A 23,625-nucleotide genomic window follows, 5' to 3' on the forward strand; every position below is an offset into this window, starting at 1 on the left:
AGAGAAGTTGCTGCTGTACAAATGAGGCTTCATTCCAACGTGATCAAATTGTAAATTTTTACAATCAACATGTGTGGGCTGATGAGAATCTGCATGCAATTGTGCAATCACGTCATCAACACAGATTTTCTGTGTGTGTTTGGGCAGGCATTGTTGGGGATGTCTTGATTGGGCCCCATGTTCTTCCACCTACGCTCAATGGAGCACGTTATCATGATTTCATACGGGATACTCTACCTGTGTTGCTAGAACATGTGCCTTTACAAGTACGACACAACATGTGGTTCATGCACGATGGAGCTCCTGCACATTTCAGTCAAAGTGTTCTTACGCTTTTCAACAACAGATTCGGTGACCGATGGATTGGTAGAGGCGGACCAATTCCATGGCCTCCACGCTCTCCTGACCTCAACCCTCTTGACTTTCATTTATGGGGGCATTTGAAAGCTCTTGTCTACGCAACCCCGGTACCAAATGTAGAGACTCTTCACGTTCGTATTGTGGACGGCTGTGATACAATACGCCATTCTCCAGGGCTGCATCAGGGCATCAGGGATTCCATGCGACAGAGGGTGGATGCATGTATCCCCGCTAACGGAGGACATTTTGAACATTTCCTGTAACAAAGTGTTTGAAGTCACGCTGATACGTTCTGTTGCTGTGTGTTTCCCTTCCATGATTAATGTGATTTGAAGATAAGTAATAAAATTAGCTCTACCATGGAAAGTAAGCGTTTCCGGACACATGCCCACATAACATATTTTCTTTCTTTGTGTGTGAGGTTGGGCCGTACCTTTTTGTAACACCCTGTATAGGCTAGAGCACAAGACTCTGCCAGCCACTTGTGTATTGCTAATTGTATTATAGCTTGTCTACCATGTGTATGTACTGTTTGAGCAAAAAATTAGTGTTCTTGGGTTAGAACACATTTTCAATATCATTTATTCTCCTTCCATTAGGCCATTGTCTTCACCTTTTGTGATCTCCCTGAATCCAGCAATGATCTGTTTGTAACCTGGCTAAGTTCACAAAGTGAATATGTGTACATGAGTATTGCATTTCAGTGACTTCTCTCGCCAACAGCATATACAGCTGGCACATGTAGAAGAAATATCTTCACAAAATGAACCCGCATCCTGGCCCACCAGACACAGACTTATTAGTTCAGAACCACTTTGAAGAAAACTAGAACATTTAGTAGGTAATCACTATTAGCAATCCATCCCCCCCCCCCCAAATCCTGATCTAATACTACTTAAACTCTTTGCTCCCATCTACCATGTATCATCAAAAATATAAATCATGAAATAAAAACCTTCAAAATTATGGTTTACGACATGAAAATTTTTCCACTGAACTCTTCCATTTCTAGACAAAAATGAATAAGAAATGGGAAACACACTGAGTAATATAAAAAGCAAATGGCCCTGAGGAGCAGAAGTGGGATGAAGAAGAGAGTGATGTGTGCAGCAAAGCATAAAGAAAAGTGTGATTTTTTGTAGACACAGAAATTAACTCTTCTTGTTATCATTAACAGGAGATACTATAGTGGATACTAGCAGAGTACCCGGCATTGCCCAGGTATTCATTTACAGCTGTCCATACACACATATAGCTGTCCATACACACATATGCCACAAAGTGTCTGGCCTTGTGCTTAATGTTTATGATGTCATATCTCTTGAACTCTGTGTTGTACAATATTATAATTTCATAGGAACATTTAGTGGTATGTGTGGATACTGTCTGCACAATGTGTTGTCAATAGAGCTAGTAGCGACAAAGTAATAAATTTAAATGTCACACATGATGCAGCAATTTTCCCTGCATCTCATTGTTTATGACCTCTTACTTCATGAACTATGTGTTATCCAAGGATATAATTTTGCAGTTACATTCAGTGGTATACGTGTATGCCATCTGCAAAGTGTGTCATTAATAGTAATGTTATGCCTCATGCTGTACTTTTACTGCATGAACAGCAGAAAAGTAGTACGCAACAAACATTTTTCCTTTCATCACTTTGTTGGGGTTGTCAGCGAGATAACATTTCGTAAAGATTTGAAATTATGCATAAAATTTGTTGCAAGTTGCTAAGTGGTCTCATACTCAGATACTGGGTGAATCAAGTTGGGAAGTCACACATTGTGGGCTATGCTTCTTTTCACTCGCACCCCTGTGATATGTATGAGGGTGCTTTCTATCCCATAATTATAGTCGCTTGACAGTAAGATATATTTGTACATTTGTACCAAGTTTAGTTGAAATAGGTCCAGTCATTTAGGAGGAGATGTAGAACATACATGCATGCATGCAAGCATACTTACGCTTACACACACGCATGCCCCCCCCCCCCCCCCCCCCCCCCACACACACACACACTTTTCTAATATGTACGGATTAAAAGTCAAGAAAGATTTTATATTCACAAACAAACTGGAACTCTGCTTGTGAGTGTAATTTTATCCTACCGATTGTGTTTCCTACTTGTTTTATTAATCTTTGTTTATTGTCCTTATGGAAACTAATGTAATAATGAACTAAATGTTTTTGACTCGTTCCACATCCATGTGTTAAAATGCAGAACTGGATCTACGGAATACATATTGCAATAAATAAAATAAATAAATACCTACCAAATTATAATTTACTAAACTCTGGCAAACTAGAATAGAAAAAGCAAGCCAATAAAGTAATTATTAGATCTACTTTTTTGTGCATTTGGTAGCAATCAATATATAATTTTGCTGACCTGAAATATGGAGTATATGAATAGCTATGTATCAAAATTTTAAATATGGTGTGGTAAAAACACTCTGTCATCTTTTGACTCTGCATTTTCATTACAATAATGATCACACTGTTGATTAATTTTGCATGCCTGAAGGTTCTGCTTCTTTATGGAATCTATAGATCACCATAAATGAATGCTTCAGATACATTAGTCACCCAGACACTCACAAAGCAGTCACATTACGAACTATATCAGTCTAGGCAGTTAAAACCCTTTTACCACTAAATTTCATCCAAAAAAGCAGACACAATAAAATATTAACCAAAGGCTAACAAAATAACAGCGTTCAATATGTGTCATATTTTTTCTTTAATAGATGTGTAAACTTCAAATTGTTTCATTTCTCTGAAGTGTTGGTAACAAAATTTCTTTTCCATTAGTAAGAGAATGCCAGGAAGCAGAGGAAAGAAGAACTGCTCTCTGTTAAGCTTTCATTATAAAAAGTCTTTAAAGAACTTAAATTCATTAGAAAGATGATAATGGGAAAAATGTTTTGAACATTTAACCTCAGCGATAATTAAGTGTTTGCATCTGGTATGTGAAAGAGTTTGTATCATTAGTAGACTCATATCTATCCTAAGGTGTTATTCATCAGAAATGTAGAAGCAAAGCAGAATTTTACCGTATTCTAACATAAAATTTAAGTCATGCATTATTAACAGATGAAAACCAGACGAAACGACAAAATGAAAATCATAAGGCATGCTAACAAAAATTAGAAACAAACATATTATATCAGAACAAACAGGAATGACTACTCCTCTGGTAATGGAATAGATTTCAGTTCTCTAAAAGAAATCACAAATGTCAACGAATTATTACTCATAGCAGGTGAGACAATGAAGACCCAAGACAAATACTCATCAAAAGATATAAAATTATTTTATTGAGATACAGAACATCAACTGCACTGCTTAATTTCAAAATAAGTTACAAGAATCATCTGACCATCAAAAAGCACGATTCCTTATTGAACGTTTTAAGTAAAAGGTAAGTTATTGTAATCATATGCAGGCTATGTGAAGGCAACAGCCTCTCAAAGCAATTATTGTTGAGAGCAGTCTCTTGCATCACCAGAACACAGTATTCTCTGTTCAGCATGCTGTCAATTGGAACACTCAGGATTTTATTTTTATATGCAATAACTATGTCTATGTGTGATCTTGCAGTCCGTATGCACGTACCTAAAACTAGTTTTTTTTAAATATGCATTGAGGCAGAGTTATCAGTGAATCAAGTACAGGCTGAATATATGATTTACATCACTCTCAAAGTTAGCATAAATCAGAAATGCTGAGTCACAGATAGGCACAACAAAGAGACAGTCACAAATAAAGCTTTCAGCACACACACACACACACACACACACACACACACACACACACACACACACACACACACACACACACACAAATGCAACTCACACCCAACTGCAGTCTCCGGCAACTGTAGCCACACTGCGAGCAGCAGCACCAGTGGTGCATGATGGAAACAGCGACTGAGTGTGGGTAAGGAGGCTGGGGCAGGGAGTGGGAGGAATAGGAGGCGGGGGTTAGTGGAAAAGGGGAGAAGTAAAAGGACTTGGGTGCGATGGTGGAATGAGGGTTGTATAATGCTGGAAAGGAAACAGGGAGGCTGGATGGGTGATGACAATGACTAATGAAGGTTGAGGCCAGGAGGATTATGGGAATGCAGGATATATTGCAGGGAAGGACATTCCTCATTTCAGGGCGGAACAAGAGGTAGTAAAAACCCTGGCGGGAGAATGTAATTCAGTTGCTCCAGTCATTGAATTACATTCTCCGTCAGGGTTTCAGCTACATCTCGTCGTGCCCTGAAATAAGAGATGTCCTGACCACTATCCTTCCCACCCCTCTCACAGCAGTATTCTGCTACCTACCGAACCTTCACAATAAATTTGTCCATCCTTACACAACCCCTGCTCCCAACCCCTTAAATCATGGTTCATACCCCTGTAATTGACCCAGATGCAAGACCTGTCCCATCCTCCCAACACCACCTACTCCAATTCACTCACAAACATCACATATCCCATTAAAGGCAAGGCTACATGTGATCTACAACCTAAGCTGCAACCACTGTGCTGCATATATTTGGGCATGACAACCAACGAAAACTCTGTTCGCATGAATGGCCACCAACAAATTGTGGCCAAGAAACAAGTGGACCACGTGGTTTCTGAGCACACTGCCAAGCACGACATCCTGCATTTCAATGACTGCTTCACAGCCTGTGCCATATGGATCCTTCTGACCAACTGCACATACCTGCCCTACTCTCTCTCCTTTGTCCCTGCGTGCTCCCACAGCACTTCACTGTCCGCCACCCCTACACCCCTAAACCCTGCTATCCCTCCCCCCTCCCCCTCCCCAGCCCTGCCTCCTCCTTACCCCCACCCAGTCACCATTCCTATCATGCATTGGTGCTGCTGCTCGCAGAGTGGCTAGAGTTTTCTGAGACTCCAGTCATGTGTATTAGTTGCATGTGTGTGTGTGTGTGTGGGGGGGGGGGGGGGAGATGATGATGTCTATTTTTGACAAAGACCTTACAGGCAGAAAGCTTTATTTGTGACAGTCTTTTTTTTTTTTTTTGTACTTATCTACGATTCAGCATCTCTGCTATATGGTAAGTGGCAACTTGCCTTTTCATAATATTATTACATTCCACCCTGGATTTTCCAATGTTTGATTAGCATAAATCAGGGTTGGCTGTAACATCACAGCAATTTCATTATGCAGTGCACACAAATCAGACACAAAACCAGAACTAACTGGAGATTAAGGTTTCACTCTCATAACTCAGAGGGGGAGGGGGGGTGGGGGGGGTGGGGGAATGAAATCAATAGTGACTGCTAAGAGACAACTATTTGCTTTTAATATTTATGTTTCATGTGAGTTAAATTTTCTATTAATGCAAGTATGCTGTATGTTAGATAAAAGTGTTTTCAGCTTAGTTTATAGTTTATAAATATATTATGAAACTAAAAATTTGCGCATGAAATAACAACGGGGAGAAGTTTTGGGACAACTCAAGTCCTATCTGTCAATCAAAAAATAATTGTTATGGCAATAACTCTTACAGTATTAATAGGCATACCTTGTCTTTTGGTCCATTTACATGAATTCACATAAGGTTACTGGCAATATTTTTGAAGTTATCAATTTTTAACTTTTTCATTTGCTTCTTTATTAATTTTTGACTCCCATAATCAGGAAGATTTTTTTTTCTTCATGCCCTTCAGGAAGTATGAAGTTGATACACATTACATGTTGTGGAGATGCTGAGCCATGATAGGCACAATAAAAAGATTCACGCAATCATAGCTTTCGGCCATTAAGGCCTTTGTCAGCAGTAGACACACATGCAAACACGCGCACACACACACTCACGCAAGAGCAACTTTCACACACATCTGCAGTCTCAGAGAGCTGAAACTACACCAGCTACCAGTTTCAGCTCTCTGAGACTGCAGATGTGTGTGAAAGTTGCTCTTGCGTGAGTGTGTGTGTGCGCGCGTGTGTGTGTGTATGTGTGTCTACTGCTGACAAAGGCCCTAATGGCCGAAAGCTATGATTGTGTGAATCTTTTTATTATGCCTATCGCAGCTCAGCATCTCCGCTATATGGTGAATAGCAACTTTCCTTCTCTCGTATTGTTACATTCCATCCTGGATTTTACATTGTTTGATATTACATGTTGTATCTTTCTTTATCTTTTCTGTACCACCCTGCTCATTTTTTAATAAAGTGAAGAGCTTGTAGCTGCCAGAGTATCATTTTGTTGTATTAGATCTGTCTACTTAGAAAAATGAAACTCCATAACTTTTTAATACTGGTAACTAGTATGGCATGTGGAGGATTCTACTGAAACAATGCTGTACATATTTATGGTTGTGAAGTCCAAACAAGGCATGCCACAGCATCATGCAATACTTGCCTTCAAACTTTCTTGTGTGTTTCTTGTTTCTGGGGAGTTGGTTATAGAATGGGGGCTATGAGGGGTAATCTTACAGGTACTGCTATCAACAAAAACAAGAGATATATATCAAACAATAGACACAGCCAGAAAAACAATTATAACATCAGACAATACAGAATATGTAAGTGTTGAATATATAACTACTGAATATATAACTACTGAATATAAAGTAATAAAGCTTAGAATTGGCTTGAATAGAAAGAAAAGAGTTATTCAGTTTATTGAAGTCATAATTGTGAACTACAAAAGAAATGCATGCAAAAGTATCTCAGAACAGATTTCTATCTACAGTGTTTTTTCCTACTTTATTAGTGCTTATAGTGCAGTTCATCACTTATGACAGTCTTCTATAAACATTTTAATGAAATTTCAATTAATTTATTGAAAATAAGGCTTCTAGCCAAATAATGCTCCAAAATTGAATCTATAAATTTCTTAAAGCACACGATTGTTCAGCACATTGATATAATAGGTCAATGGGCTCTATTGCAGTAAAATTCATTACTTTTATCCAGACTGTTTATGTTCTTTCAAGATAACTTGTCAGACAGTTCTACTAACATGGTTATAACAAGTTGTTGTATATCCAATACCAATTCAACAATCTTGTGAGAGTACAATTTTTGTAACTGATAAAACTCCCCTTCAAAGAAGAAACAAGAAACTGAACTGTAATAACTATCGACAAAAACAGTGTTACAGAATTTTCTGAAGATGGAGTCTTCTAATGGTTCTTACTGCTAGGCCACCTATTTCATTAGATGTACTTAATTAGAAGATGGTCCTTGAGTGTACAGTTATCTCTGCCACTACTGGGATGATGTACAGTTCTTTCAAAGGGGATTTAACCATCTTGATCTCTATGGTTATGATTAGTGAATGTTGTTTAATGCACAAGAGAGGCACTCTAAACAGTAACAATGATGCAAAGGTCACAGTTTAAGTTCATTCAATTGATTTTTTTACTGATGAGTAAAAAATCGAGAATACTCGACTTTGAAGGAATAGTATGTAACAGAATGCCCAATCAACATCAACACCGGAAAAATCAACTGAATGTAATGTTATAATACACCCTGAGAATAGCTGCTGCAAACCTACCACCCAGAGATATTTCATACATTGAGTCCAGCTAACTTCAGGCATCACATTGTGGCTAATTATTTGTCATTGCAGCAAAATGAACATAATGTGACCCTTGTCTTGCCAGACCTGGGGCAACTGAAATCATCATGTAGGGCTAATGTCAATCTCAATCCCACAATTAATGAGAGGTCAACAAATAAAATTTTGGATCAGTATAGTGAATGAATATCCAACAGGCTCACATCTTCTTCCATTTCTGTTAACTGGAGTTGGAAAGACTGTGCAAGAGAAATTCTTAGACTAATTAGAACATATTTCTGTTGTGTTAAGTTGTAACGTTAAGTCAACATTGTGAAATCCAACTCACTTTTATCTTGGTGCTACCGAGCATGCAAATTAGACTTAACAATAATGTAGGAAAAGATAGACTGCTATTTAGTGTGAAGAAGACATGTTAATTTGCAGCCAGGCACAATTAAAGGACACTTACATGAAGCTTTCAGCCACAGCCTTCATCAGAAAAACAGAAACACTCACCATTCATACACACACATAAGCAAACATGTATGAATGGTGTGCATTTCTCTTTCGCTGATGAAGCCTGCGGCTGAAAGGTTCATGTAAGTGTCTTTTAATTGTGCCTGTCTGCAACTTAACGTGTCTTCTTTATGGTAAGTAACAATCTATCTTTTCCTACATTGTGGTATATTCTTACCTTGAGTTTCCATTGTTCAAATTAGAATTATTTAGATATGTTGATGACCTAAGCTTAACTCCAGAACAAATATTCATTTTACCCAAGTGATATTTAAATTTTTTAACAAGTGTCCAATATCACAAATCACCAGTTATTTACCGAGATAAGTATTGAATATCATATTGCAAAATGGACTTAGAAATGGGAAATAATATCAAAATTAAAAATAAATGTGAGTACCCCTAAAATGACACTGATACTAGTGACATTTCACAATCACAAAGCCACATATGCATCCGGAAATATTATCTTTATTTTGGTGTTTTGTGTGACTGAACAATTTGTATTCATACCGAGGGGGATACATTATAAAGTACAGAAGAACAGTCTTGGTTCCAAAACAGGATTTTTTAAAATTTTATTTATCCTCCAATGAAGCATTTCACATTACAAAAGGCATCTTCAGATTAACCTACGTGAAAAATACAACCTTTCATATAAATGGCATAACCTCAATTTACCAAAATTGTACTAGCAAGAAAAAATAAAACAACTTACTGGTAAACCGCAGTGGTCAGAATTTGGAAAAAAAAAAAAAAAACACTGTGCAGTGTCCTACGAGATAAAGAGTAAAATATATTGGAGTATGGCCAATAAAATGTTCACGAGCTAATAAACGGTCTAATGCACAAAAAGCCCAAAACACAAATAAAATAGGATATAGAACATGTTAAGTACATGGGAAAATGCACCTAAAGCACATGAAAGCCCCAGCAGGTAGTTAAACTTGTCATTTTTTTCTTACAAAGGCCTCACATTGTGTCCTATAAAACACCTCCTCAAGAATAATCAAGAAGTTATCAAAAGCAAATAACTGCCTTAGTTTCACAAGAAGTAGGTACATCCATGTACATAGGTAGCTGATTATCTCGTCAGATATGCGGCACCATCCACATCCACTAAAATGGGATCAAGCCTCCATAGATGTGTCAGACAGTAAGTATGTAGGAGCTGCAGTTGCTCATGCTCCCAGCTGTGCACATAGTATTGGGTATAGAAGTATAGGCTAGTATACACAGCTCACAGCAGATGGTGAATATAGATGAAGAGCTGAAATAGCTATTAGGTTTCCACATATAATCACAAAGAGAAACATAACAAACAGTAAATCCATGTAAAGGTCTTACCTCATAACAAACAGTAAATCCATGTAAATGATCTCACAGGTAAATTTTTTTTACGCAGATGGGTCATAATAAACAAGAATAAATGAATTTTTAAACAATCAAAAATGATACAAGTTAATTATACACTACTGCGATGCAAATGAATAAAACCTACATGAAGGAACCAAGAGAACTAATTGCTCAGTGGGCCAGGCATATGTTTACTGACATGTGCAGAATTATAGAAGACAATAAGGGTAACTAGATGTGAGTATGGAGTTAACAAGCTGCCTAAAAGAATAAAAGATAAAAATCTGTTAGAAAATCCATTATTAAGACAATAGGTAACAGTGAAAGCACATATTTGATGCATTTAAACAAAAATAGCTTACATTGAAACATATGAATGGCAGAGAAGAAAAATTGATGATCTACAAATTTTCTTGGCAGGAGGGAGAAATATATCAGTCCTTTGCCTAAGTGAACATTGGCTAACAAAAGACTGCATCAAAATCCTTAACAAATTAAAGAACTATGTTGTAGCCAGTAGCTTTTGTAAAAGTAGCAAAATCCATGGGGGTTCCCTGATACCAATTAAAAATTCTTTAACATTTAAAGTAAGAGATGGTTTTAATTTTATAAATGATGAAGTCACATTTGAAATGTGCTGTACAGAATTATAAGGGCAAAACATTGTAATAATTTTGATATGCAGAGTCTCAGGTAAAGAAGTAACAAAAGTATTTCTGTTTAAACTAGCAATATTATGAAAGGTGTAGTTCCATATATCAGTAAGTTAGCTTTTTATATAGCTAGTTTTAAATTTTGTTTGAGTGTGTTTTGGGCTTTTAGTGCATTAGACTGTTTACTGGTTTTCGAACATTTTACTGGCCATATTCTGATATATTTTATAGGGCACTACACCATGTTTTTTGAAATTCTGATCAAGGCAGTTCCTGCTGGGACATCTGAATGCATGGCATCCTATGAGCGAAACACAATATTTTGCCAGTAAGTTATTTTATTTTTTCCTGCTAGACCAATTTTGCTAAATTGAGGTGATGCCATTTATACGAGAGGTTGTATTTTTTCTCATAGGCCAATCTGAAGATGTCTTATATAAGGTAAAAAGTGTCACTGGAGGATAAATAGAATAAAAAATCCAGTTTTGCAACCATGACCATTTGTTCTTCCATACTGTTATCACTGATTGCTGCACCTCATCACCACATTATAAAGTGTTGTTAGAGCAGCTGCACTTGAATGTATTGTAGCTCTGTCATTGCCTGAGATAATGTAGTTTGAAACAACTGACAAATTTCAGGGCAGTTTAAAAATGATTGTCTGGATAGTATGACCACCTCCTGGCAGGCTAATATTTTTTTTTTTTTTGATGGGTGGGACCATAGCCACCAACATTTTACATCTTATTTTGCTATATTTGTTTATCTCCACCATTATTAAAAGTTTCTCCCAGTAGCATTGGAAAAACCTGAACAGACTAAAGGCATCATTTGCGAAGTGTGTAACAACTACAGTAATTACTGTATCATGTTTCTCATCCTTATTAAATATTTACAAACACAGTTCTGAAAGTTGGCATATCAAAAAATACATGCCACAGTAATACAGGTAACAAAAATAACATATAAAGCTGTTCAGTACGACCTTAAAACATTTATGTTAAAACTGATGTTGTGTAAATGAATTATTAGTTCCGAAATATGTTGGTATCAGGTTGCAACACGAGTAAGCTAGCCGAGAAGAGAGACAGCTCTGGCATCAAATTTTTTTTCAAAATGGATTACCAGTTAGAATGTGGAAATGGCTGGTGTTCATCTTTCGCAATACCAACAGGATTCTACTTACAGCATACATTCAGATAATACTAAGCTGTACAAATTGATAGTAATTATTCTTCAGCAATCAAGTGGAGTAGCACTTTCTCACAATCTTCAATTGTTTTATCTTTTCATTATGGTATTTCTATGTAATTCACTGTGTGTCCTTAGAAGAATGTAGTCTCTGCATCTCATCACCTGTAGGTGGCACTGAGAGTTGTCGTAAAGTAAAGACACATTTCTTGTTTTCCATTCACACTTATTGTCTTCCTATCATCTTGAATAACTAATAGTTGGATTGTTTTACTTCATACTACTGGATCTGAACTCATGTATGCTCCTTCTATATAGTTGTGATGAATTGTACACGAAGATCCATAAGCGGATAATGCAGAAATATTTCCCACATCCCATCACATAGTGCGAGCCGAGCTGCATATGCTATCATATACTTGGGAAGTTCACAGTAAAATGGGAATGAGGGGACATGGATATGCTGTAAGCAGGAGTCAGTATCCAGACTACTAAAGCTGAAATGGGCAGTAGTGCCACTGGTGGTTGAGTCAGTCTTCATACACCATCCATGCAAAACATTCTGAGACTGATTTTATTCCTGGCATATAAGGGAAGTCGATGCAGAAACTACAGTTGCAGCTTCAACTAACAATTATAAACAAGAGATGGTGCATTCCACCTGTCAGTTGTGGGCAGGCATTGTTAAGTGGTGGACGTGTGACTGTACTGTGTCAGTATTATTGTGCTACAAATTGCAATGGAGCAAGATCTTTCTATCGGGTGTTCAAGATATTCTCCAGAATATTTTAAAGAATACAAAACTGAGTGCATAGCTTGTCCAGCATGTCTTGTCTCCCAATATAAACAACAACAACAACACATGGACACCTGGCATGACTTGACTGAAATGTAAACTACAGACAATTCTTTTCTGGGAAAAATCATCATGGATGACACGACTTGGTGTTATCAGTACGAACCTACCATAAAAGACAGAGCAATATTCACATGAAGGGTCAATACTTTGGCAACATAACCAACATTCAAGACAATGTGCTGCACAACTAACAATATCCCGAAGAAGCATTTTTTTGACAGTTTCATATGGTTTGACAAATGTTCTGTGTGTTGTACTCAATGGGATGAGACTATGTAGAATGCTTGAAGGATTAAAACCATTTCAGTATTTCTCCATATTTTTTATTAATCCAGTCTCAAACTTTTTTGGACTGGCGAGATATAAAACAACTTACACCTCACAATACCCAAAGTTGTGAAATGTTGGACTTAAATGTTAACTTTATGGGGTGGAAAAAATTAATTTAACTTATTTACACTGGTGCAGATAGACACAGAAAATTCTATAACAGGTTGGTGGAAATGTGAGTCAGAATATCCATATCCCAAATATAAAATAGTATCACCTCAGTGAGTTCCACATGTAGAAGAATATAAAAGATGATAAGTTAAAAATGGAATTACCTCAAGACTACATACAAGAGTAATAATAATATTTTGATAACAGAAATTTAAGGTTGGAAAAAAAATATTTATGCAAAGCATGGAAAGCAGTAGCGAGTACTGAGTAGGAGAGGTTGGGGAGACGAATAGCTCTAATTTAAGTACCAAACTTACCACAAAATTGAAAAGCATAGCATAAGATATGAAGAGAGAGCAGGGAGAGGAGGGGGAAAGAGAGAGACAGAGAGAGAGAGAGAGAGAGAGAGAGAGAGAGAGAGAGAGAGAGAGAGAGCGCGAGAGAGCGAGAGAGAGAGAGAGAGAGAGAGACTGACATTTGAAAGGATAAAGTGATACAATGCTAAATTTGTAGTCATCTACATCATGGCAGTGGCCATTCGTTCAGGTAGATGCTTAGTTAACTGCCATACTAACATGTAATCCTGCATAGTAACCACAGCACCGCCTGTACATGAAGTGGCTGGTTTTGTTAAAATTTTATTGCTGATTTGCTTCTGTGTCAAACATCACCCTTATCTGCAGTAAGCTCATTTTGATCACTGTTGTTGTCAGTTACAGAAAGACTGGTTTACTCATTAGTCAGTATGCCATCAGGAATCAATAAACTTTGACAATATGCATGAACCACTCAGTGTTCCGTAGCACTGTTTCAGAATTAGCCTTTATTAAGGGAATGACATCCTGCTGGTGAGATAGCATTTCAAAATGTACTTTTACAAATCCTGGAAATATTATGATCTTTTTAGTTTTGTGTAGGCTTTCTTTATATGGTATTGTTTTAGGCCACATATTTGCTTAGTGGTTCAAGCAAGAAGTGTGAGTGATTTTTTCAGCCACTCTTGAAATTTGTAGTTGGTGTTGAGGTGATTGAGGTTGTATGAACCATACAGCAGTATTTCCACAATGCTGCAGCTCTGCAGCCCACTGAACCCTAACTTCTTTGAAATGGTTCATGCCATGTCCCTCAAATATGAATCACAGGGGCCAATAGGAAAGCATTCTGTACTGAATAATCCAACTGGGAAGTAGTCACATATGGTGTCCCATAAGGTTTCAACGTAAGTCTGCATTTTTCCTTGCATATATTAAATTTGTTTCCTTTGCATATGATGTAAACAATGTACTAAATAGTGACTTTGTAGTTTTAAGAATAAACATTAACAAAATTTTCACTGACATCATATCTAACTAAATCAGAGAAATTAAAATTAAGAAGAAAAGAAAGTTCAGTGTATGCTGTTGAGAACTTTTAAGACGTTTGTACTCAACATGTGAATAAAATATGAAAACCTGGAGATAGGAGAGGCTGAAAGTGTCAAGTTCTTGGGATTATGATTTGATTATAATTTCAGTTGGAAAGAAAGTACCACAGAACTGCTGAACCAACTAATGAAATCTGTAGTTGCCAGCAAATGCTTCTTGCTGTAGGTGATGTAGAAATAAACATGATAACATATTTCAAGTCAAAATTTCCCATGTCCTATAGTGTGTAATAGAAATTATTGCAGTTCCAAGAACTTCCTACAGAAACATGTTCAACTAGATATACTAAAAGCGGCTTCTGGTATGTATATAAACAGTATACAAAGTGTCCGTTATACAGAACAAACATTATCAACACCTCTGATACGTGATTATGCTAGTATACTGCGATCAGTTTGTGACCTGTGAAAAGGTTAACTGATTTTTTTTAAAGTGTTAGATAAAAACAGCTGCTGAATATTACAGGAGGAAGAGCAGTGGCTTTTGATCAAAGCAGCTGTTTTTCTCATAACCTAGAGATAATTATCATAATTATCAATTTGAGCAAGTCAGTGCTAGCTAGCTATAATTTGTTAATAGCACTCTTTACAGAAGCAGTCCACAGCAGTTACTTCTGCCTGTTGCATAACTTGACTTATCCCATGTCTCTGGAGCTCTCCATCAGGATGGGAGTGACAAATCATCATGTGTGAATGAAAAAATGACTTGTACATCTGAGAGTCATGATTTGTAAGAAGAGGAAGAGTTTTTTCTCTTTTTTAAAAAACTAAAGTCTACTTTTTGTTACTACCACTGGAAGAAGACCAGAAACATCCAGATACTGTGGTTATCTGATGAACTGAAAGCAGTAGACAGTTGTGTGTTGTTTAAGTAATGTGTAAGTAAGTAAAAAGTGTAGCAGTCTTGTTCTCAGACTTCATTTTTACTGCATACGTGAGCCTAGTTCTGTATCTGTCTCACCAATGTTCTTGTAAGACTGTTAAGAATGTATATTTTGTCCTAACTGTAAATGTTGCAATGCATTACTTGCAAACAATTCCACATCTTGGGACCAGAGTTAGGAGACGGCAGTGTAACAATAATGATTAATTTCTTCACGACATTTACAGACATGATGATTTACGACTACAGGAGTGAATAATACTGAAAGGAAAATTATGTGACATAATTCCTGGTCAGTAATAACCTACAGGAGGTGAAATATCTGTACTATGTGGCAGTCATAACTAGTAGTTCCTCCTTTGGGGAAGAGAGGAAGCTAGGTTGGGAAGGTTAACATGGAAAGTAGATCACTCAGACCTCAGAATGGGAGGGACCTCACCTGTTTTGCGGATGAGGAGAAGCAAAGAGGCATTTGCTAACCTTCTCAACCTATCCCTCTCTCCTTCCCAAAGGAGGAGTTACTAATTCCAAATGCCACACAGAACATATATATTTTGCCTCCTGAAGAATGCCTCTTTGCCTCCCTGTCCCCAAAGCAGGTGGGTCCCTCTCATGTTGGGGTCTGAGTGACGTGCACTTCCTTTGGAACATTTCCTAACTTGGCCTTCTCAGTTCTCTGAGGAGTGAATGATACATATCTTTTCTGTCAGTTTATTATTTTATCACATTTGAATTTTTGACCTGTTTTGCTTTTATTTAGTAGCTTATCAAAATATAAAAGTCATACTTGAGATAATATGTATATTTTAAAACTTCTTTACAATACTGAAGCTTGTACATAGTAATACACTCCTGGAAATGGAAAAAAGAACACATTGACACCGGTGTGTCAGACCCACCATACTTGCTCCGGACACTGCGAGAGGGCTGTACAAGCAATGATCAACGCACGGCACAGAGGACACACCAGGAACCGCGGTCTTGGCCGTCGAATGGCGCTAGCTGCGCAGCATTTGTGCACCGCCGCCGTCAGTGTCAGCCAGTTTGCCGTGGCATACGGAGCTCCATCGCAGTCTTTAACACTGGTAGCATGCCGCGACAGCGTGGACGTGAACCGTATGTGCAGTTGACGGACTTTGAGCGAGGGCGTATAGTGGGCATGCGGGAGGCCAGGTGGACGTACTGCCGAATTGCTCAACACGTGGGGCGTGAGGTCTCCACAGTACATCGATGTTGTCGCCAGTGGTCGGCGGAAGGTGCACGTGCCCGTCGACCTGGGACCGGACCGCAGCGACGCACGGATGCACGCCAAGACCGTAGGATCCTACGCAGTGCCGTAGGGGACCGCACCGCCACTTCCCAGCAAATTAGGGACACTGTTGCTCCTGGGGTATCGGCGAGGACCATTCGCAACCGTCTCCATGAAGCTGGGCTACGGTCCCGCACACCGTTAGGCCGTCTTCCGCTCACGCCCCAACATCGTGCAGCCCGCCTCCAGTGGTGTCGCGACAGGCGTGAATGGAGGGACGAATGGAGACGTGTCGTCTTCAGCGATGAGAGTCGCTTCTGCCTTGGTGCCAATGATGGTCGTATGCGTGTTTGGCGCCGTGCAGGTGAGCGCCACAATCAGGACTGCATACGACCGAGGCACACAGGGCCAACACCCGGCATCATGGTGTGGGGAGCGATCTCCTACACTGGCCGTACACCACTGGTGATCGTCGAGGGGACACTGAATAGTGCACGGTACATCCAAACCGTCATCGAACCCATCGTTCTACCATTCCTAGACCGGCAAGGGAACTTGCTGTTCCAACAGGACAATGCACGTCCGCATGTATCCCGTGCCACCCAACGTGCTCTAGAAGGTGTAAGTCAACTACCCTGGCCAGCAAGATCTCCGGATCTGTCCCCCATTGAGCATGTTTGGGACTGGATGAAGCGTCGTCTCACGCGGTCTGCACATCCAGCACGAACGCTGGTCCAACTGAGGCGCCAGGTGGAAATGGCATGGCAAGCCGTTCCACAGGACTACATCCAGCATCTCTACGATCGTCTCCATGGGAGAATAGCAGCCTGCATTGCTGCGAAAGGTGGATATACACTGTACTAGTGCCGACATTGTGCATGCTCTGTTGCCTGTGTCTATGTGCCTGTGGTTCTGTCAGTGTGATCATGTGATGTATCTGACCCCAGGAATGTGTCAGTAAAGTTTCCCCTTCCTGGGACAATGAATTCACGGTGTTCTTATTTCAATTTCCAGGAGTGTATTTTCCAAATCTCCAATTCACTGTGTTTGTTTGCATTAAAAATTAAGCAATGATAAAAAGATAAGAGTGTAGCTAAACTGAAATAATATTACAAAAGAGAAATAATTTTTTTAATGAAAAGGCTAGTTGCTACTCACCATATAACGGAGATGCTGAGTTGCAGAAAGGCACAACAAAAGAACTGTCAGAAAGTTAGCTTTCAGCCAACAAGGCCTTTGTAAAAAATAGACATCACACACACACACACACACACACACACACACACACACACAAATGCAACTCATGCACACACAACCATAGTCTCTGGTAGCTGGAGCCAGTCTGGCTCCAGCTGCCAGAGACAGTTATCATGTGTGTGTGAGTTGTGTTTGCACGAGTGTGTGTGTATGTGTATGTTGTCTGTTTTCGACAAAGGTCTTGTTGGCTGAAAGATAATTTTCCAACAGTCTTTGTCTTGTGCCTTTCTGTGACTCAGCATTTCCTACATACGGTGAGTAGTCCCTATTGTTTTCATTATATTGTTACATTCCATTCTGGATTTTCCATTATTTAAATAAACTTTTTTGGACTGTATGTTATAAAATTTTGTTACCTGCCACCTTGCTTATTAGTTTCAAGGAGTTCTGTCTGCCACTGTGATTCTTCTTTCAAGCAAGCCAATGCCTCACAAAAGTTGGCACCAATTTCTTTTAGGTGAAGAATGTCAAGATGATAACCCTAGAAAGAACAAGCATTTGTTGTATACCACTGACATTGTGTTTGCAGTAAGAGATATCAGAACAATGAAAGACATCTATTCATCTATGCATTTTGGAAACCATTGATTAGTGGCTTTACATTAGTTGGTTGGTTAGTTTGTTACATATTCCATGGATCATTTTGCACAATAGATCATAATTATGTAGGACGAGTCATTTTACATTCACATTGCAAATTAATTTGTATATAAAGTTACATTCTGAACGCTTCTAAAGTTTGTAACTATATAAAAAGAAAAAAAAAAAAAAAGATTACAGTTAGTAATTCCCACCCACAACCTACTACACATTACAGTAATAGAAATTCTTCTATGGAATAGGAGTTGTAAAGGAGAAACTCACTGAGTTTGTTATCAAATTTTACTTTGCTTTTTGCCAGACATTTTATATCACTCGGTAAATGATCAAAAATTTTTGTTGCAGCGTTATGCGCCCATTTTGGTGCCAAAAACAACCTTAATATGGAGTAATAAATGTTATTTTTGCTTCTGGCACTGTAATTATGTACCTCATCATTCCTTTTGAACTGTATTGGATTATTTACAACAAACTTCGTGAGGGAATAAATATAGTTGCAGCCATAGTCAGAGTGCCCCACATCCTTTGAGAGATGTCTGCAAGATGATTGTGGGTGAGCACTACACATTATTCTTAAAGCACATTCTTGTGCAATGAAGACTTTTGTTCTTAAAGATTAGTTATCCCAGAACATTATTCCATTGGACATTACTGAATGAAAATATGTCAGTTTACTGATTTGTCTCTCCCCAAGATTTACAGTGATTCTACATGCAGAAGTGGCTGAGCTATGTGGTTTTAGGAGTTGCAAAGCATGTTTTTCCCATCCATACAGACCCCAAGAATTTTGAGGTTTCCACCCTATTTATTATTTCCTCAGTGTGCATTATATTTATTATTGGTGCAGTACCTCTAGATGTGCACAATGGAATATGCTGTGTCTTTTAAAAACTGAGGGTGAGTCTATTCACAGTAATCCACTCAATGTTACTAACAAGAACTTCGTTTACCATTTCTTCTGTTTCTGTATCTATATTTGGATTGATTACAATACTAGTGTCATCTGCAAAAAGAAATAATGAGGAATTAATGAGGAACAATAGAGGATCTAAGACTGAACCTTGGGGAACTCCATTGATTTCTGCCCAGTCAGAATTATGTCCCTGGACTATATTGTTTGAATTACTAAGTAAAACTTTCTTTAACATTATCCATTGGTTGGCTACACCATCAGTCCTATAAAACTTTAATTTATCTAGGAGAATACTGTGATTCACACAGTCAAATGCCTTAGAGAGGTCACAGTAAATACCAACCAGCTCTATTATACTTTTAATGCTTGTAAAATCTGCTGAGTGGACATGTAAATGGTATTCTCAGTAGAACAAACCTTCTGAAACCCAAACTGTGGTGAGATATTACTCTAGAATATACCATCATCTCAAAAATTCTGGAGAATGATGTCAGCAGTTATTGACATCTCTCTTATCACCTTTCTAAAAGAGGGGTTTAACAACGGCATATTGCCTTGAGTTAGTGATGCATTAAGTATTTCAGATAAGACTTGGCTTATTACAGGGGAACAAATTTTTAATACTCTATTGGAAACACCATCACAACCAGATGAGCTTTTATTTTTGAGAGTATGTATGCTTTTCTTAATTTCAGAAGGAGAAGTAGCGATACATTCATATGACTGAACTCTATGAAAGATACATTTTCAAAATACTGCTGCGATTTTGCTCTTGAACTGTTTGTCCCTCTGCTTTGTACTATATTTAAGAAATAATTATTTAATGCATTTGCTACCTGTGAATCATGATTTACAGCCCTTCCATTCATTTCATTAGTGATGTTGTCTTGTTCTATTTCTATGGCTGGCTGTCCTGTCTCTCGTTTCACTACATTCCATATAGCCTAAAGTTTGTTGTCAGAAGTATTGATTTCTGACATTATGTGCACATTCCTTGATTTTTAATAACATTTATTAGCAATTTTGAGTAGTTTTTGTAGTGTGCAACTACTGCAGGACCCTTTCTTGTTCTTGCCAAAAGATACATTTCCCTTTTTGCTTCTACAAGATACTTTAATCCCTCTAGAGAGCCACGTTTTTTTACATGGCTGTTTAGTGTCCATTCTGATTAGCTTATGCAGAAAGCTGTTCTCAAATAATGATATGAATTTATCATGGAATTGCTTAAATTTCATGTTAGCATTAGATTCATTATAAATTACATCCTATGTCATCTCCTGTAAGCTGTTCTTAAAAACAGTTGTCCTAGAGTCATTGATTATTCTAACTGATTTCCACTGAGGAGTATCAAATTGTAAGGCGTGCTGTTATTTATCCTAACTAATGTGCATCATGATCAAACAGTGCATTTGTCACTGGATAAACAGGTATATTCTTGCTCTGAACGTCATCAAAGAAAACATTATGAATTAGGGTTCTACTGTCTTTATCCATCTGTGCTGGAAAGTTACTACTGAGATGAAATTGTAGGGTCCGAATAAGATTTCCAGCTCTCATTTTTCCTATTAGAATCCCTTAGAAAACCTACACTGAAGTCAGCATTAACCATTAACTGCCTGCTGCTGTTCAACAGATAGCACAGTAAGGAATCTATATTCCTCATAAATAGTACAAAATTTTCCAGTGTTGATCTATATACAGTTACAATTAAAAGTGAACTGTTTTTCAGCATAAATTCACAAGCACACACTTCCGTGTACTGATCACTACAAAATCTACTTGTCTCAATGTTTTTGAACTTATGTTCTGTCTTAATCCACACAACAGCTCCTTCTTTTCCCATGTTATTGCTGCAAAAGTAAGCTGCAATACTGTAACTTACCGAACCCTTCAGTTAGAGTCAACCACAGAGAGTAGTTGGGTGTAAAACAAAATTGCCTTTGGGTGTTGCACTATGTTCTGTAATCCTCATATGGAAGTCTAGTACGGCAAATAATCCAAATAAGTACCAAAAAATCACCAGTTAAGGCTGAAAAATCTGGTTAAAAACTGTCTGCTCTATGAAGCATGAGACATTTCCTGTTGGTGATCTGTAAGATGTCAGAACAACTGGCTCGTGTGTTTCCTGGCCCACTATTGTGGCACAGCATTCAAGAAAGCTTTTCAACACAACATTTCTGTTGAAGGGCTTGTGCTTCACTCCATTTCTCGCATGTATAGCCATTCCAGTTTCTTCTTAATTTGTTACGCAATAGTATCCATCCAAAAGTATTTGTTCAGTTTCAATGAGTTCCATGTCATGTTCTGGTATGCAAAATACATTTGCTGACATTCCATCTGTGTGGATACTAAAGTTCACCTTTTTCATTACTGAGGCACTTGATATTTTGGTGGAAGAGCTGAGGCTCTTTAGAGGAATTTACAGTACAGAGGATTAGGGAATGCACTGCAAAACACAAGGTTAGTATAGACACTGCTTTGGTCAGACTGAAAACTTTTAGTAATTAGTCATGCCAGTATCCTCTTATCAGAACCATTATAATTCAACCACGATACATATCATGTACTGAAGTTAGAGGTAATGCACCAATCACACCCATGTGTTAATACCTTCGTATCCGAGTGATACAGAAAGCTCTAAATTAACACAGTCCACTAAACAATTCACCCAGGGCTTAGCATACCGCTCAAAGATTGCAAAGAATGCTGTTCACACTAGTGTGAAATGTCGATGTGCCTGGTATTAGCCTCAACTATACAATTCAGGTTGCAGTCAAAACTGATCCCTGCACCCTACTATTATATTATCCTCTACGCAAAGAATCGTCCCCAAAGAGCTGAATCACAGATGACACCATAGCCCTGCACTTGGTGTAAAATTTTTTATTCGTGTACTAATCATGTCCCAACCACACTCTGAAAACCACTGTGTAGTGCATGACAGGAAGTAATTCCCATTATACCATATGTTAGGGTTGCTTCCCATTCTATTTGCATGTGGTGTGCAGGACAAATGACCACTTAAATATGTCTGGATTAACTGTAATTAATGTAATCTTTTCTTCATGTTTTTGATGGGAGTGATATATGGAAGGCAGTAATGTATTCCTAGATTTCCCACTTAGTAATGGTTCTTAAAACTTTGTACAAAGCTGTGCTGAAAAGTAATGCTACCGAATTTTTATGAGAAAACTCTTAAAGCTTTTTGAATAAAACAGTTATTATTAACATTCTACATCTTTATTTTTCATGTCTATACATTTCCAACTCCCTGCTGGTAGAGGGCTCCAAATTGTAGCATTTAACATGGCGGTGTGTAACATTACTATGACAGTGTGTGAGAAAAGTATGCTATAGTCACGTTTCAATTTTGGAGAGTTTGTTCACACATGGAGCAGCTTCTCCTTCAGCATGACAATGCCAGATTACATACGAGTGCTATGATGATATCTTTAACTATCGGGTGTCTTGGTTTCACAGTCATTGATCACTCTCCATACAGTGCCAACTGATTTTCATCTGTTTCCAAAAGTTAAACAACACCTTTGAGGCCTTAACTCCGATAGTGGTGAAGCAGTGTGAGCAGATGTGAGGGTGTGGCTCCATCAAGAAAATCAAACATTCCACAGTGACGGTATCAACAAACTGGTCTCTCTTTGGGAGAAAAGCGTTCTTTGCCAGGATGACAATGTTGAGAAATGAATGTGTAGACATGAAGAATAAAGATGTAGAATAGTGATAATGTTTATTTTGTCTAAAAAGTTTTAAGAGTTTTCACACAAAAAATCTGGAGGCATTTCATTTCAGCACACCCTTGTAGATAGCGGTAGTAGGCTTGCAGGATGGTTGGCAACTATCACAAAGCACTTGCAAGTCTATGTTTTCCAACATTTTCTGATCCTCCCATGGGTCAAACAAACATGTCACCATTTGTGCTGCTTTTCTTTGAATACATTTGCTCAACAGCATCAGTCATAGTGAAAAATTCTTTTTGATGATGGCAGCGTACTATAGTCACTGAGAAAACAAAGGAACTCTCTGTATATGAAACAAATGATACCCTAAAGGAAGTCTGCAACTGGTCCATATGTAAGAACATTAGAGTGATCATAAAGAAGACAAATAGTGTGAATTCAAGTTTGAAGAGGAGAAAATGATACCATTAATAGGCTGCACAACAAACACAAAAGTTATTGACCTAAATATTGATTGAAGTGGTATGAACACAGATACTTGGAAACCAGCATGTAATGGCCTTAAAATGTTAAATCTTTTAAGCTGAGGTTTTGCTTGGACTACATGTTATGGAGCAGTTAGAACTAAAGTTGAGAAAGGATTTGCTGAAACCAACCACGAGAAACCAGTGACTGACTCAAGTGCCCAT

The 23,625-nt window shown here is 38.1% G+C and overlaps 1 protein-coding gene across 5 annotated transcripts in view; it reads right to left on the reverse strand.

Annotated features, from left to right (window-relative positions):
* LOC126484554 (cytosolic carboxypeptidase 1-like) overlaps positions 1 to 23,625 on the reverse strand; it is a 514,320-nt gene that overhangs the window by 5,781 nt on the left and 484,914 nt on the right. For 3 of the 5 annotated variants that reach the window (XM_050108112.1, XM_050108113.1, XM_050108111.1), the window contains exon 22: positions 18,085 to 18,209. In XM_050108112.1, coding sequence (XP_049964069.1) covers positions 18,085 to 18,209 — 125 coding nt within the window. Of the gene's footprint in view, positions 1 to 6,751; positions 6,834 to 18,084; positions 18,210 to 23,625 lie in introns of all 5 variants that reach the window. The other 2 variants (XM_050108115.1, XM_050108114.1) reach the window with 2 other exon arrangements.

Source organism: Schistocerca serialis, chromosome 6, assembly GCF_023864345.2.
Source record: "Schistocerca serialis cubense isolate TAMUIC-IGC-003099 chromosome 6, iqSchSeri2.2, whole genome shotgun sequence".
NCBI lineage: Eukaryota > Metazoa > Arthropoda > Insecta > Orthoptera > Acrididae > Schistocerca > Schistocerca serialis.